General features: G+C 50.8%; 2 protein-coding genes across 5 annotated transcripts in view; one reads left to right on the forward strand and one right to left on the reverse strand.

The window, feature by feature from the left end:
- The window catches only part of LOC128801350 (GON-4-like protein), a 30,505-nt gene extending 26,560 nt beyond the window's left edge, over positions 1 to 3,945 (reverse strand). For 2 of the 3 annotated variants that reach the window (XM_053967180.1, XM_053967182.1), the window contains exons 1-3: positions 3,375 to 3,945; positions 1,511 to 1,675; positions 870 to 1,066 (exon numbers count right to left, since the gene is read on the reverse strand). In XM_053967180.1, the coding sequence (XP_053823155.1) occupies positions 870 to 1,066; positions 1,511 to 1,675; positions 3,375 to 3,819 (807 nt within the window). In that variant the 5' untranslated portion in view covers positions 3,820 to 3,945. The remainder of the gene's footprint in view (positions 1 to 869; positions 1,067 to 1,510; positions 1,676 to 3,374) is intronic. The other variant, XM_053967181.1, reaches the window with a different exon arrangement.
- Positions 3,946 to 3,949: 4 nt separating this feature from the next.
- On the forward strand, positions 3,950 to 16,678 carry SYT11 (synaptotagmin 11). 2 transcript variants are annotated; one of them, XM_053967186.1, is made up of 4 exons: positions 3,950 to 4,254; positions 8,097 to 8,911; positions 11,632 to 11,752; positions 13,748 to 16,678. In XM_053967186.1, the coding sequence occupies exons 1-4, from the start codon at positions 4,221 to 4,223 to the stop codon at positions 14,059 to 14,061; spliced, it is 1,284 nt and encodes a 427-aa protein (XP_053823161.1). In that variant the 5' UTR covers positions 3,950 to 4,220; the 3' UTR covers positions 14,062 to 16,678. The 2 variants fall into 2 exon arrangements, with proteins under 2 accessions (XP_053823161.1, XP_053823162.1); XM_053967187.1 differs by having other exon boundaries at positions 13,751 to 16,678.
- The last annotated feature ends 338 nt before the right edge of the window (positions 16,679 to 17,016 follow it).

Genomic DNA, 17,016 nt, shown 5'->3' on the forward strand with positions numbered 1-17,016 from the left:
AATTTAAAATAAATAAATTAATTTTTTTTTAATTTAAATGCATTAATAAATTTAAAATTTAAATCACAGCAGTGATTAAAACATTTGCACTATGTTCTCTGTGAATGCTCCCCAGAATAAATTCCCAGTATAGAAAAAGAAAATAGTGGCACAGATACCAGGAGATCCCATCCTCACAGATTTATTCACTGGATTCCCCCTAGATGGATTTATTAGCAGAGATCAGGACATGGGTGCTTGCTGGTTTTTGGTTTCCTTTTTCTTCCTCTGTTGAGGTTGGGGTTGAAGGCACTTGAGAGCATAGCTCACATTCAGACTCAGGTGTTTAAATTTCTAATCTATGTTAGTCTCACAGCAGTGAGTTCTGCAGTCTTTCATTAACCAGGCACAAACTGGCCAACTATCCCTTGTTACAATATCTTTTCAGGCTAAACTATCCAATTAAGAAATGACACCTAAATTTTCACTTTTAACCTAATAATTTGAAGTCTGCAATGAGGACTTTTCTGTCCAATTACAAAAAACTACCCAAACCCAGGAAGGGGAAGAAGAAGGGGAAGAAGAAGCTGCCTCTGCTCTAAAACCTCCATCTTGCTCTATGTATATTACTATATTCTAAAACCCCAACCCCTAAGTTTTCCACCCAGTGATATCACACACTTCCAATCAACTCCACACCCATAATCTCAGTTCTATCATTCAGTTTTGGAAGCCTTCTCCACAGCCTCAGGTCAAGTGCAGTGCTCTCCAGGAAGCCAGAGTCTGTCAGCACAGAAAGTCCAAAATTCTCAGCATCCAGATCTCCAACAGGTGCTGACCAAGAATGAGGAATCCAAGAGCCAGGAGCACTGCCCAGTCCCCACACTCACGTGCAGGATGTTCCTGACGTTGACCACGGTCAGGTTGTGCTGCTTGGCTCCATCTTCCAGGGTGCGGTCCAAGGACTCGTCCAGTTTGATGTCACAGGACAAGGAGCCCTCTTCTTCCAGGCTCTTCCCTTCCCTTTTCCGTTTGGTTGCCTTCCTCCTCCTCTTCCTCCTCTCGCCATCCTCCCCGTCCTGCTCCTCTGAAAATCAGCAGAAATGGCATCTAAAACCTCGGCTGCTTCGCATCCAGCACGTCGTGAGAGGATGAGTTTGAAAAGAAGCACAAACTAGGATTCTGAAAAAAAACTTGCAAGACTCTTCTTGCAAAGATTCCCCTTGCAAGACTCTTCCACTAAGCAAGAACGGGGTACAGTTTCCAGGACTTAAAAAGGGTTTTCCTGCTTTGCTGACTCATTTTCTCTAAAGCAGAGCAGTGATTTTTAGTAGCCAAAAATTGCAGAGATCAACTCCAGCAAGTTCCACTGGGACACTGAATTATGGAGCACAAGATGAAAATCTTAAAAAACCCTACACCTACACAGCCCCCACCATCTTCACAATTCCAGAGTTTGTTGTATCAGCCACATTTATCCAAAACAGCCCCAAATCCAAATTTTCCTCATCACTCTGCTGGGATCACTCACCAGCTCTGGTGTTCTTCAGCGGCTTCATCGTGGTGGGATTTCTGGCAGCAGAAATCTGCAGGGAGCTTCTCCCTGGGGAGCCTGGCACTGCACCAGGGTTTTCACTCGGATATGGATCCCGCTGAGAGCTCACTTCAACCTCTGTGTACAGCTTAGGGATTTTCCCTGGAAACAGAACACCCAGCTGTAGGCAGATACACCACAGAGCAAAGGTAACACATTCGTTAGGTGTGTGCTACACCTAACAAATCAATTTTCCATTCATTTCCCACTGAATTTCCCACTCAAACACATCAAACCAACAGCCATAGGTGTGATGCAGTTGCGCAGGGCAGCAGCAGCTCCATCCTGCTGGAAACAGCCCCAGGAACAGAGATCCCATTCCAGCTATTTCAGCCTCGCTGCCTCACTATCAGCTGGGCACAGCCACGCTCAAACCTGCCCCTGTCTATATCAGCCAACTGCCAGAACCTGGGGATTTCTGCAAAACGTGGTTCCAGTCCCTGTTGTACAAGTGCTCCTGCCACAGGAGGGGCAGGTACAGCCAGGGGGTTATTCCCAGCTGGAACAGCACACTTGGCTGCACCCTTGGGATGCATTTCCATGGCCACTGTGGGCTAATGAACCCACATGGCTGCAGGGGTGGCTACAAACCCTTCAAACCCTTCCCCCCCTGTTCTGGGCAGGCCCACAGCCTAGAAAACAACTGGGAACTGTCCTGTTCCACCTCCTTCCTTGACACAAACTCAGCTTTCGGTCAAATCAGGGGGCTCATCACAGCAGCACGAGAACCAGAGATGATTCTCGCTGAGAATCACAGAAACCATCAAGCCTGAAGGGCCACAGTGGGACACCCGCGGCACCCTGTGCAGGCAGGGCCATCGCAGGGCACAGGACTGGGGCCAGGTGGCTCTGGGCTACCCAGGCAGGGAGGCTCCACAGCCCCTCTGGGCTCTGCTCAGGGCTGGCACTGCCCAGGGCAGCAGTTCTGCCTCCTGGGCAGGGGCAGCTCCTGGGCTCAGGCCCTGCCCGGGGCTCTGGGGCCATCGCTGGGCCTGGAGCAGAGCCTGGGGCTGCTCTGCCCTCCTGACACAGGGATGGACAGACAGGGGACACAGGGACACACAGGGACAGACAGGGGGACACAGGGACAGACAGGGGGACACAGGGACAGACAGGGACAGACAGGGGGACACAGGGACAGACAGGGACTGACAGGGGGACACAGGGAGAGACAGCGGGACACAGGGACACACAGGGGACACAGGGACAGACAGGGGACACAGGGACAGACAGGGGGACACACAGGGGGACACACAGGGGGACACACAGGGGGACACAGGGACTGACAGGGACATCCACGGAAACCCAGAGACACCCAGACACATCCAGGGACAGAGATACTCAGGGACACCCAGGGACACTCAGAGACACCCCGGGACAGACAGGGACACCTGAGGACACCCAGGGACACCCGGGGCTGAGGCCCCTCTCAGCTGGGGCTCCTCTCCAGGCTGAGCAGCCCCAGCTCCCCCAGCCGTTCCTTGTGAGAGAGATGTTCCAATCCCCCAACTCCGGCCTCAGGGGGGGATAAGAAACACGCACGGACCCTTTCCCATAAAATCACGGAATGGTTCGTGCGGGGAGGGAACATAAATCCCACCCTTGCCACGGCAGGGACACCTTCCACCATCCCAGGCCGCTCCAAGTCCCGTCCAACCCGGCCTCGGACACTTCCAGGGATGAGAAAACATCGGGGAAAACCTAATTTTCATTTTAATGTATAATACTTCCTCGGGGAAAAAAATCCGGAACAAAATAAACGCAAAATCCCAGGGAGCAAAGCCGCCGCCCCTCCCGGTACCTTCCGCCGCCGCCGGGCTGCCGGGGCCCGCGGGGAGCTCCTGCCCGGGGCTCGGGGCCGGCCTCCCGGGGGGTTTCCTCCCGCTCTTCGGCGAGGCCTCCCCGGGCCCCCTTCCCGCGGGCCTGGCGGAGCCGCCGCCATCGGCGGCGCCGGAGCCTCCGGGCAGCTCCGCGTCGTCCCCGCGCTCCCTCGGGCTCGGCGGCCCGGCCGCCGCCGCTCTGCGCTTCTTGCAGGGCAGCATCTTCAGCGCCAGGGCCATGGCGGCCGCGGGGCCGCTCCGGGGCTGCTGCGGGCCCCGCTCGGGCCGCCCGGTCCCGCTCGCCGCGCAGGAAGCGGAAGCGCCCGGGGCTCGCCCCGCGCATGCGCGCCCGGGGCCGGTCCCCGACGGGGCCCCGGTGAGGCGGAGCCGGGGGGGGGGGGGGGCACCGAGCGCGGTCACCGCCATCTTCGCTGGGCGCCGCGGCCCGGGGCCGCCCCCTGCACACACACACACACACACACACACACGGTCACACACCCCGCTGCCCGCTCCGAGCCCCCCGCCCGCCTCTCCCGTCGGGGGTGTCCCCGTGGAGCACAGCGGGTCCGCCCGGTGCTGCCGCCCGCCGTGCCGCTGCCGTCGGCTCCCGGTGGGAGCGCGGCTCAGACCCAGCGGGCACACGCCCCACGGCTCCGTGCCCGGAGCCCCGACAGTTGCCGAGTCACCGCCGGGCGGGGCCGCCGCGGGCGGGGCGGGGCCGGGCGGGGCGAGCGCCGCAGCGGGACCAGTCGGCAGCTCCTGCATCCCGGCCGCGAGCATCTCCGCACCGGGCCCCGCACCCCCGCGGCCCCGGCCTCGGCGGGGCCATGGCCGAGATCACCAGCGTCCACCCCGGCTTCGGTGAGTGCGGCGCGGCCGCGGCGGCCCCGGCTGCGGCCCGTCCGCCCCGGCGGGGCCCCGAGAGGCGCCCCCGGGGCCGGGCCGCGCGCGGCGCCTTCGGCCCCGCTGTCGCCGCGCGGGGACGGGAGCGCCGGCCCGGGGCCGCCGCGCCCGACGGCCCCTCAGCATCCCCCGCTCCCTCAGCGCCTCTCGGCCCCTCAGCATCGCCCGGCCCCGCTCCCTCAGCATCCCGCGGCCCCTCCGCCCCCGCGGGCCGGGCGATGCTGCTCCCCCCGCGGCCGCCGCCGCTCGCCGCCCGCTGCTGGGGCGGTGCCAGCGCTCGGCCGCGGGCGCGGGGCCGGTGCCGGCGGTCGCTGGCGGAGCGGGGGCCGGTGGCAGGTGCAGACCGGGCCGATGACGTGATGTCTGTGCCGGGCCGCGCCGCGCCCCGGCCTTTGTTCGCGCTCCCCGGGGCGGCTGCGGCACCGGCACCGGCGCCACAAGGCGGGGCCTGCCCGGGGCACCGGGGGATGCTCGGGCGGCGGGGCCGGGGCGGGGAGGGGGAACCGGCCCGAGCGGAGCCGGGAGCCGGTACCGGGAGCGCCGCGGGGGCGATGGAGAAGCTCCAAACCCCGCTGAGCCCCGTGCGGGGCCAGCCCGGCGGCGGCGGGCCCAGAACCGCTGGGGTTTGGGATGATTTCGGGGCTGAGAACCGCTGGGGTTTGGGATGATTTCGGGGCCCAGGACCGCTGGGGTTTGGGATGATTTCGGGGCCCAGGACCGCTGGGGTTTGGGATGATTTCGGGGCCCAGGACCGCTGGGGTTTGGGATGATTTCGGGGCCCAGGACCGCTGGGGTTTGGGATGATTTCGGGGCCCAGGACCGCTGGGGTTTGGGATGATTTCGGGGCTGAGAACCGCTGGGGTTTGGGATGATTTCGTGTCCCAGAACCGCTGGGGTTTGGGATGATTTCGGGGCCCAGAACCGCTGGGGTTTGGGATGATTTCGGGGCCCAGAACCGCTGGGGTTTGGGATGATTTCGGGGCCCAGGACCGCTGGGGTTTGGGATGATTTCGTGTCCCAGGACCGCTGGGGTTTGGGATGATTTCGGGGCCCAGGACCGCTGGGGTTTGGGATGATTTCGGGGCCCAGAACCGCTGGGGTTTGGGATGATTTCGGGGCCCAGGACCGCTGGGGTTTGGGATGATTTCGGGGCTGAGAACCGCTGGGGTTTGGGATGATTTCGTGTCCCAGAACCGCTGGGGTTTGGGATGATTTCGGGGCCCAGGACCGCTGGGGTTTGGGATGATTTCGGGGCTGAGTACCGCTGGGGTTTGGGATGATTTTGGTGCAGCCCCGGGGTGAGGAGGGCAGGGGTTGCTCCAGGCTGAGCATCCCGAGCGCTGCCCCCGCCTGTCCTGCAGCCCCCGCTGACCTTCCCCTCCCACCCTGGGCACGGCTGGGTGCTGCATTTCCTCTGAATCCCGAAGTATTTTGGGATATTCCTCCATCCAGCACCATTTATCTCCTGGAAAACGGCCCCACTTCCCTCTTACCTTGTGTTTCCTGGGATCCACGTGCTGTCACCATTTAACCATTGGCCACCATTGGGGTATCCTTAGCAAAGATCGGGTTTAAAAGGAGGTTTTCAGTGATTTTTGATTTTGTTGTGGTCGAATTGTAGCAGTCACGTCGGAACAAAGACAGCTTTCACAAAGTTTGGATAAAAACCCAAAGTTCTGCTGTGCTGGAGGGAGGTGTCAGGCTGTGCTGCCATCTCAAGTGGACATTGGGCGTGGGGCGTGCTCTGAAAGCTGCAGAACTTCACTGAAATTGGCTTTAGGCAGCTTTAGACCAGCACAGTTTTAAGAGATTATGGAGACAGGAGTAAGGGATGGATGGAATAATTATATAAATAGGATCCTTCAGCCAGGACAAGGAGGATTGTGAGCAACTGAGGCACGAACAGGCACTGGATGAGATGAGGTGGGACACAGCCAACCTCATTTTTTGCCACAGAACATCACGGGAGCCAAATGTAAGACGTGAAATAACATTTAGAGTCAAAATCATATTCAGAGTTGAAATAATTTTTAGATTTATGATAATTCAGTGAGAGAAAAGAATTAGTTGGTGCTTTCTGGTGTGGCTGTTGGGTGCTGCTTCTGTAATTGTCCCATCAGAGGTGCAAGAAATGAAGGTACAAGAGTTGATCCCGTGAGGACAAAATAGAAATAAAACACACACCAAGAAGCAAGAATAAGATTAAGAATAGGAATAAGAATGGGAATGGAGTTTCAGCATTTTTCTTACACATCCACCAAAGCTTTTTAAGCTGAGTTGTCTCCAAATGAGCTGTTGAAAATCATTTGCCTCATATCAAAGAGGGAACATTAAATAGCCAGCTGAAGTTGGGTTTTTGGGGCGGTGTTTTGTCAATCTTGTGAATTCTTCTTGCTTTAATTAACTCGATCCCAGGCTCTGCAGTGAGACCTGGGACAGGTTTCTCTGTGAAATCAGCCAAAGATTCCAGCTGCAGGTCAGAAATGTTTCTGTCTAACTAAAAGTGTTTTTTCCAGTTTTGAGAGCAGGCAAAATAATTTTCCCTGAGTCTGTCAGGTGTTCAGTTTCCTGCCTGTTAGCCTCAGAAAATGGTGATGTGGGAAGAACAGAGAAAATCCAAACTCGTGGTGCTCTCTGTAGCTTCAAGGATGAGGTTAGAAGATTATTTCCTCCTGTTTGTGGTACAGAATGAAAAGGAAAATGAGACAAGTTTACCTTTTTTAACCAGCTGTGTCATTTGGGTGCTGCCATGATTGTCATGACAATGGTTTTTGGTAAAGAAGTGGTTTGGACAATTTGTGAAAGAAAGAGACATAGGGTTAAAGGGCTTCTTATTTGTTTGTTTCTTTGCTGGCTTCCAAAAAATAAAAGAAAATGGCTTTAAAACCAGGAATACAAAAATAAGTTACATGGAAGTTAAACCTTCTTAAAATCTCCCACCAAGAAACTGAAGACAGCAAAAAATCCCCTCCTTTTCCTCCCCTTTTCAGACTGAACAACCCCAGTTCTTTTTGCATCTCCTTCTCTTCCACATGCTCTCCACCCAGCCCAGGCTTTCAGTCCTCTCAGAATTGCTGGAGGATGTCAGTGCAGTGTCCTGGGGAGCTCAGCACCACTGGGTTCATTCTGTGCCTTGGTAAAACTTCTCCAAAGTCATCCATTAGCAAATAAGCAAATAAAAATGAACGGTTTTTTGGGGGTTTTTTATATTTTTTTTTATTCTGCCTTGCCATTACTGATTAACACAGTTGGCATAAAATCTAGAAAATATCACATAATCCCTAAATCCAAGCCCAGGATTTTCTGTCTGTTGGTTTGGACACTGGATTTCTGTGGGAGATTTCAGGTTTACCCCTGGCTTCCGCCACAAGGGCCAGGGCAAAACAACCATTTCAAGGCAAAGGGATATTTAAAAAATTGTTAATGAAGGATATCTCAAATCCAGCATTATGGCCATATTTATTACTCCTTCCCTGTAGTGAAAATAGAGTTGTGTAACGTTCCTGAACAGGGCATTAAAAAAATAAAAGAAAATGCTTCCTGCACATCAAGAGCCCGCGTTCCTATGGAGATGCTGGTGATGCAGGAGCTGGGTTTGGCAAGATAAGGCAATCAACAGTTTGAGCTCCTTAGCTCATGGAACACAGGTCAGGCACGCCTTAGGAGTGTGAGGAATAAATTTAGAGAGAGGAGTGATGTCTGGGGAAGCTGTGACAGGCAGATCCAGAATTAAGAGTGTGACAGGAGTGTGCAGATCTGCAGCCAGGTGTGCTGCTCCTCACTGCCTTGTCTTCCCACAGATGTGTCCCCCGTGGTGGCAGGACTCATTGGAGCCACCGTCCTGGTGGTTTCTGTCTCAGTCACAGTCTTTGTGTGGACATGCTGTCACCAGCAAGCAGAAAAGAAGCACAAAACCCCCCCGTACAAATTCATTCACATGCTGAAAGGCATCAGCATCTACCCGGAGACCTTGAGCAACAAGAAGAAAATCAACCGGATCCGGAGAGACAAGAACGGCACGGCCAAGGAGGGGGGCAGGGGGAACCTCCTGGTGGATGCTGCTGAGTCTGGCTTGATGGGCCCCACCAAGGCTCCAGATGGACCCCCCCAGGTCGACCAGCTCCCCATCAAAGTCGATTATGGAGATGAACTCAGCCCAGATCAAAGCCTCACTCCGGGAGGGAGTAAAACCTCCTCCCCTTCTTCCCCGGGCAACGACGTCATGCTGGGAGACCTGACTTTCTCAGTGGACTACAACTTCCCCAAAAAGGCACTGGTGGTCACCATCCAGGAGGCTCACGGGCTGCCCGTGATGGACGAGCACACCCAGAGCTCTGACCCCTACATCAAGATGACAATTCTGCCCGACAAGAGGCACCGTGTCAAGACCCGCGTGCTCCGCAAGACCCTGGAGCCCGTTTTCGACGAGACCTTCACCTTTTATGGGATCCCCTACAGCCAGCTGCAGGACCTGGTGCTGCACTTCCTCGTGCTCAGCTTCGACCGCTTCTCCCGCGATGATGTGATTGGGGAGGTGATGGTGCCCCTTGCAGGGGTGGATCCCAGCACTGGGAAGGTGCAGCTGACCAGGGAGATCCTCAAAAGGAACATCCAAGTAAGTGTGTTCACCCGACTTCCATGCAGGGAGACTCTTTGGCCTGTGTTTGACCCCAGAGATTTTGATCCGGGAGCCTCCATGGTTTAACAAGCAGGAATGATGCAGATCCTCAGCCATTAAACCTGTTTTTAAATTCTGTTTTTTCCACAAATGCACATTTTTGATGTGATATGGCTGTGTTTGATCCCAGAGATTTTGATCCGGGAGCCTCCATGGTTTAACAAGCAGGAATGATGCAGATCCTCAGCCATAAATGCTGTTTTTCTCCAGATGCACATTTTTGGTGAGATATGGCTGTGGTTTTGGTTGGGCACCTCTCTGCTCTGTGGTGATGGCAATTGGATGAGGTTTTGTCACTCCTGAGGCTCAGGAATGATGGATGTTATGATGGATGGTGCCAAGAAAAAAGGCAAATTCCCATCTCCAAATAAAAGCTGATGTGATAACAGGACATTCATCTGCAAACCTCACTGAGAGAGGGAGATTTCTCTGATCTGACCACTTCAAACCCATCTCTTTGGATTTATTTACAGCTGAAATGTGTAAATTTCAGTAAAATGTAAAATGCCTGACCAGATTCCCCTGGTCCTGGAGCAGAAATCAGCTCCCAGGAATCCCACCTGAGATGGGTTGGATTGGGAACAAAATGCAGGCATGGAAAATTTTCTGGGTGAAATAAATCCCACTCTTAGTGCCTGGCGGTGTAAACAAAAGGATGAGCAGATGTTTGGGTGCTCAAGAGGAGGAGGAGATAATTCAGATTTTAATCTTCTTGCTCTGTTGATTTCTGCTGCCCATCTCCCAGGTCCAAAAGCAAAAGGAATCCTTCCTTATGTCCTAGAATGGCATCTTTAACTTGAAATGTTTCTACTCTATGGGGTGTTTAGCTTTTTTTCCCTTTTTTTTTTATTTTTCCTTTTTTTTTTAGTATTTTTATAGGAGATTCTATGCCAATGACCCCAAAATAACAAGAGTTCTGGTAATTACTTTGCTGTTCTTCAGTCCTAGGGATGCTTTACATCATGATAAAACAAGTGGCTGGTTCAGGGTCTTTAATTTTTTTTTTTCAGTGTATTGATGGATCTCCTAGAAGTAATAGCTTAAAAATAGAGGGAAAAATAAATTTAAAGATAAATAATTTTAATCAAGGATGCAAATTATTTAACATTTATTACTAATCAAAAATTGATTTATCTTGGTGCCAGATGTGCACGCTTGAAAAAAGTTCCAAATATTTCTATTCCAGGCCCAGGAATATATTATTTATTATCATTTATTATACATTTATTATCATTTATTATACATTTATTATAATTTGTTATATATTTAATAGATCTTTATTTAATTTTATTTCTTTATTTTTATGTTATTTATTTTTATATTTATCCTTTATTTTTATTATATTTATTTATTATGTTTTATTATATTTCCTTATTTCTATTATATTTTGTTATACTTTATTATATTTTATTGTATTTATTATATATTATTATTTTATTGTATTTTATTATATTTATTCTATTATATTATTTTTATTTCATTTTATTATATTTTGTTTATTCAATTTTACTATTTTATTGTATTTTATTATATTTTATTATATTTACTCTGTTTTCTTATTTTTATTGCATTTTATTATATCTTATTATGTTTATTCTATTTTATTACATATAATATATCTGTTCTCCTCCCAAAATTTTGAACGAGCAGTAAGTTCCCATCAGCTGGATTTCCACAGAGCTTGTGAGCCCCTTCCAGCACAGGATAGTTATCACCCCGTGATCCCACACCTTTGAAAAAACTTGTGTTAAACACACAGAAAAATAAAAAGGAATCACCCAATGCAAATGAACACTTTCCAGGCTGAAATTCACCCTCTGCATTTTCCTGCTAAGCTGAGAGGGGAGCTCTGCTAAACTTCACCTCAGAGCAGGGGATGGGCATTGCTGCTGTGAAAGGAGAGAAATGGAAAATCCCTTCCTTGGGGCCTCCCTGACCAGATGCCAGTCCCTGATGGGGCAGCTCTGGGGGGAAGCCAAACTCTCAGCAGCTGAGACTGAGCTCCCAGCCTGAGAGCAAATAAACTCCCCCTCAGTGCCAGCTCCGTGGGCTTCACACAGCAGCTGGAGAGCAAAACTCCTTCTCCTCATGTGCCAGTGCAATGTTTGTCTTTGCAAGGATGCACAGCAGCTTCAGCTGAGACAAAACCTGCTCTGGTTTGATCTTTTCATCTTCATCCTCTAGCTTTGCAGGCTGAACTGATGGTGAGACTGCCAGGACACTCCTGAAGAGGGGCTCAGCTACTGAAACCCCCAAAAAATCAGTGCAATTTGAGCTCTTAGACCCCTCAGAGCCTTTTAGTAAGAGATCCCCCAAGGCAGCCTTGGTGAGACTGTCAGAACATTCCTGAAGAGGGGCTCAGCTACTGAAACCCCAAAAAATCAGTGGATTTTGGGCACCTGAATCCCTCAGAGCCCTTTGGTAACAGATCCCCCAAGGCCACTCCTCTCTCAGAAGGTCCCACCAGGTTTGCCCTCCTAGAAATGCAGAGTTCCAGGCTTGGGGATGCTCACAGCTGTGGGGTGAGCACGAGCTGAGGCACCTGGGGCTCATTTTCCCACTTTTTAGGCATTTAACACAAGGAAAGGAAATTCTGGGGACCCCCCTGTGTGTAAGACCACCTTGTCCTGAGGAGTTCTGTGTGTTTCACCCTGCAGAAGTGCATCAGCAGAGGGGAGCTGCAGGTGTCCCTGTCCTACCAGCCCGTGGCACAGAGGATGACCGTGGTGGTGCTGAAAGCCAGGCATTTGCCAAAGATGGACATCACTGGCCTCTCAGGTAGAAGCTATTTTCTCCAGCTTTGAGTGTGTGGGAAATACATAAACCCCCAAGTTCAGCTGCAGGGTTTTGCCTTTGTTTTAGCTGAAGATTTTGGCTGTTTATACATTTTTCCTCAAGTTCTTCTGAAGGGTTTTGGATTGCTCTGAGTGCTCCATCGCTCACCTGCAGGTGGTTGTGCAGACCAGCCCAAATTGTTTCTGCTGGGAGCACTTCATGCACGCTCTGTGAAGGCAGCAGCTCTGTGCTGGATCCAGAAATGTCTGGATCCATGGGATGAGGCCGATGGTGTGAGGAAAACTGGGAATGGTCCTGCCTGGTAGGGGCTGGACACCAACCCAGGTGAGCCCAGGTGGCACAGGACCAGTTCCCTGTGCTGGGCACTGCTGGGGAGCCTCAAATCCTGGGGTCACTTTTGGGTTCCTCATGACAAGAAAGACCTGGAGGGGCTGGAGCGTGTCCAGAGCTGAGGAAGGGGCTGGAGAATTCCTGAGGGAGCTGGGAAGGGGCTGGAGAATTCCTGAGGGAGCTGGGAAGGGGCTGAAGAATTCCTGAGGGAGCTGGGAAGGGGCTCAGCCTGGAGGCTCAGGGGGGCCCTTGTGGCTCTGCACAGCTCCTGCCAGGGGGGGTCGAGTTGTGCTCCCAAAAATTCTGGTTTGGGGTGTTTTCATTTATGTTGTTCCTGTGCTGTTTGAAGAGAGGAGAGCAGCTGTTCTGGCCTTGCTGTTTCACAGATTTTCACACTCCTGAATCCCCTTAGCAAAGTCTCCTTCAGGATTATGGGGAAATGGTTGGAATCAACTTGAGAGTCAGTAACAGCCTGAGAGCAAACCTGGTCCTTGTTCTGCAGCTTTCTCCTGGGCACGTCAGAAGGAATGCAGACTAGGCTTAATTACTGCAGGCCCTACATTTTACTCTTTTTTTAAGGGAAAAAAAAGAAAAAAGAGAAAGCTCTGCATGTCTAGTCTCCAACCACAGGATAAAATTTTCAGTGATGTTCTACCTGCAGAATCTTGTGACTAACACTGTTTATTTATATGATCTTTTGTATTATGCATAAGCCCATTTCAGCTGGTTAAAAGGAAAAAAAAAAAAGGTGAAAAGAGGCAGTGCCAGCTAGGCAAGGGCCTTCAAAACTTGTGTGGGATGAAAAAAAAAATCCCTCAGTGCCTGGTATCTTGATTGTAATCCTCACCAGTGTCTGCATAAAGAGCAGCTGCCTGAGGGCTGGGGGGAAAAGGGAGGCTTTGTTTTAAACTTTATTCTTTCCCAGTACCTTCTGCAGGCAGCATTTCCCATCTGCAATTTATTGGAAGTGCCTCGAGCCTCTGTTGGGCTGTGTCCTGAACAAGGGTGGGGTGCTCAGTGTGGGGAACAGAGGGGTTTGGGGTGACCTCACTGTGGCCTCCAGTGCTGCAAGGAGCCAGCAGGGAGTTTAGGAGTGCCAGGACACAGGGAATGGCTTCAAACTGCCAGAGGGCAGGGCTGGATGGGATATTGGGAAGGAATTCCTGCCTGTGAGGGTGGGCAGGCCCTGGCACAGGTGCCCAGAGAAGCTGTGGCTGCCCCTGGATCCCTGCAGGTGCCCAAGGCCAGGCTGGACAGGGATGGTGGAAGGTGTCCCTACCATGGGACTGGATGAGTTTTCAAGTCTATTTTTCAACCCAAACCATTTCATGGTTCTATGGGAACATTGCCCAGGAGAATTCCCCCCACCAAAAATCCCCTTGCACCTAAACTGGGGAGGGGGGTGAGGATCTGAAACTCCTGAGCTCACTAATCTTTGAATGCTTGGGATTAAATACATTAAACCAGACTTCCCAGGGAAGCTGTGGCTGCCCCTGGATCCCTGGAGGTGCCCAAGGCCAGGCTGGAGCCACCTGGGGTAGTGGAAGGTGTGGAATGGGATGGGCAGGAGTGGAATGGGACTTGGAAGTCCCTCCCAGCGTGTGGAGCTCTCCTGGGCCGTGTCACTGGTTGCTCCCTCTCCCCCAGCAGACCCCTACGTCAAGGTGAACGTTTACTACGGCCGCAAGCGCATCGCCAAGAAGAAAACCCACGTCAAGAAGTGCACTTTGAACCCCGTCTTCAACGAGTCCTTCATCTACGACATCCCCGTGGATCTCCTGCCCGACATCAGCATCGAGTTCCTGGTGATCGACTTCGAGCGCACCACCAAGAACGAGGTGGTGGGCAGGCTGATCCTGGGCGCCCACAGCGCCAGCGCCGCGGGCAGCGAGCACTGGCGCGAGGTCTGCGACAGCCCCAGGAAAGCCGTGGCCAAGTGGCACAGCCTCAGCGAGTACTAAGGCCAGGCTGACCCCCCTAGGACAGACTTAAACCTTGGTTTAGCTGTAGGACTAAACGACTTGCGTTGAGAAGCAGCAGCTGATTGGTTCTCTTTAGTGATGTGGTTTTTGCAGGGCACTAAAATTCTAAGGAGCATTAAAACAAAACAAAGGAAAAAAAAAAAAAAACTATGGGGAATAAATAATGATAAATAAATAAAAAAAAAAGGTACCACGAATATATATAACAGTGTAATCACGCTATTGCATGCCTACTACAAACTGAAATTAGTATAACTGCCAATATCAAGTTGCAGGTTTTAATACAATTATCTGTCACTATGGAAGTTGTGTTTGTGCCGAGCTGTCTTTGCTGGTATTCACCAAGATTGGCCTGTCTTCATTAGGCTTCTCCCAAAGTTTCTGAATTCTGCTGTTTAACCTCTAGTTTCTTGTTAGTTTTGCCTGCCCATTGGTTCTTGCAGTTCTGTTCTGTGCTGGTTTGGGAGTCCCAACCACGTTTCCATGTAGAGCTGGGTTAGAATTCTGCACTGGCACAAAAGGAAAATACAGGGAAAATGGCACTGGCCTCCAGAGAAGAAACAATTCTGTGTCAGGCACAGAAATCCTTGTCGTGATGTACCTGGGGGAGCTGTGAGGTCACAACACCCAAGACTTGACCCTAAAATCCAAACCCCAACAAACTGATCCCGTTGCCACGTGGGGGTCACGCAGGAAGGATCTCACAGACTGTAGGAATTGGGGAAATCCTGCTCAGGTTCATTTTATTTAATCCTGTCTGTGCATGAAGCACCCAAGGAAACCCAAACACTGATGTGTCATTGATTGGTAAGGGAACATTTAAACATTACATGTCAAATTCTGATCATTTCTGATCATTTCTGTTTAATGGCAAAACACAGCTGAGACAGGCAAAGGTCCTGGAGGCAGAGCTTGTCCATGAAAAGGTGACAAAGCTTCCCTTCATCCATGCTGGAGTCATTTTGCATTAGACAAGATCCTGCAGTCACCTCAGAGCCTCCCACAAGAGGAGTAAACACAGGGCAAAGCCTGGCACTAAAAATGTGCCACACCTGGGCTTTGAAGGCAGCTTGGGGGAATCCTGAAATCCTGACTGACTTCTGAGTCTGGGAACCGCCTGCAAGGGGGAAGATGGCCCTGATCAGAGGGACCTCAGGCTGTTTTAACCCTGCAGAGTCAGGAATTTGGAACAGGAGTTCATAAAGTCTGGCAGCGTCTGGTGGAGCTGCCTTTGGATGCAAGCAGAGCATCCTGGATTTGGGTATTCTGGTCACAGCCCAGCCAGGGCACAGATCAGGCTGATATCTGGCAGCAAATCATTCATGGTAACCTGTGTTGGTGGATAGAGCAGAAATAATTATAATTAAAATTGTTCCTGGGCTCTCCAGTGGAAATGCAGAAGCAGAATTGGGTTTGCAAAGAGGCTCCTCGACAGCCCCAGGTTTTCAGGAAAATCTTTGGTTGCTCCCAGGCAGCCAGACTGATCTGAGCCCTCTGGGATGCAAATAGGAATGCAAATAACAGATTTTTTTTTTTTTTTTTTTAATTAAAACAATTTAACTACTTACAGGATTCGACTGCTGAATTTTAGATCCCTGTTGGAAAAATGATCCTTTTCACCTCCGCCCTGAAATGGGAATAACTGAGCGAGGCTCTCCTGGTTCCCCACGAGGCACCAGGGGAGCAGCAGCTCTGTATGAACAGCACTTTGTCAGCTGCCACCACTTTGGCATCTCTTCCTAAGGCATTCTTTCTGGAAAGCTGATTTTTCTCACCCACTGGCCCTCCCTGCCAGGCTGGGGCTCCTTGAGGCTGCAGCTCCATTTCTCAGCAGACACAAGCTTGGACTTTTCCCCCTTCACCCATCCCCATGGCCAGGATTTCTGCCTGAGGTTGTAGTAGATTTTATCAGTGTCTTAAACTCTTTCTAGCTCGAGCTCTGTGGCTCAGAGCCACAGCCCAGAGAACGAGTTCCCCCCATTGGAAATTGCTGTAAATCTCTTTCAATCCTAATTTTTTTGCACTAAGCAATTGTGTTGCTGCAATTCAAGCAACTTTTCACGACTTTTCCTCAGAACGTGCTTTCCAACACCACTCCAAAGATCTGACCAGGACTAACAGCAGCAACAAAATTTCCTTCTCCTTTCGGTGTGAAAAGCATGACTAAGCCTAGATGATCTTAAGATTCCTTTAGTTGCAAAGGAAAGATGAATTTCTTGTCAAGGAAACATGCTCAGGGTAAATAGACTTAGGCTAGCGGGCAGGTAGGAGTAGCTCCAACACTCTTCTGGAAATAGGAAACTGAAAATGTGCAGATATATATTTTTTAAAACATAAAATAGACAGTAAGTGACAGCAGGCTCACTGTAAAATCTCCCAGGTGTGGTTATTCTTTACCTTGTGTCTTCTATTGTAAAATGAACTTGGACAGTTACAACTTTGTGTGGAAAAAAAAAAAGAAAAAAGGCAAAAAACCTAACTCAACCTGTGTGAAACTGCATAATGCTATAAGCTAACCTACATTCTGTAATGCTACCTTGTATGTTGAATTTGTTAACGCACATTGAGCGTGCAAATAAAAATTAAATCACTTTAATTTTGCTGCCTTTGCCGTGTGTGACCGTGGGCAACAACCAACACGACTGAACACTCCAAGGATTTGCTTCCATAAATATGCATTTCTGCTGAAAAAGTGCATTTAATTCACAGGAACAGCACACACAGAATAAAACTCAGGGGGATAAAGGAGTGCAACAGAATCCTGGCACATTAAATATTAAATTAAAGCAGGTCTGGAAGAGAGAAGGGCTCAGGGTGACCTAATTGTGGCCATCCAGCACCTGAAGGAGCCAACCAAGAGAGATTATTTATAAATGCCTGGAGTGACAGCACAAGGGACAATGGCTTCAAACTGACAGGGAGGAGGTTTAGTTG

This window comes from Vidua chalybeata, chromosome 29 (genome assembly GCF_026979565.1).
Source record: "Vidua chalybeata isolate OUT-0048 chromosome 29, bVidCha1 merged haplotype, whole genome shotgun sequence".
Classification (NCBI taxonomy): Eukaryota; Metazoa; Chordata; class Aves; order Passeriformes; family Viduidae; genus Vidua; species Vidua chalybeata.

What these genes read in the sequence shown, in the direction of transcription:
- SYT11 (XM_053967186.1), top strand. Translation starts at nt 4,221, where the DNA reads ATGGCCGAGATCACCAGCGTCCACCCCGGCTTCG. An exon ending in CAGCGTCCACCCCGGCTTCG is followed by an intron (nt 4,255 to 8,096) that starts GTGAGTGCGGCG and finishes GTCTTCCCACAG; the next exon opens with ATGTGTCCCCCGTGGTGGCA. An exon ending in TCCTCAAAAGGAACATCCAA is followed by an intron (nt 8,912 to 11,631) that starts GTAAGTGTGTTC and finishes TTCACCCTGCAG; the next exon opens with AAGTGCATCAGCAGAGGGGA.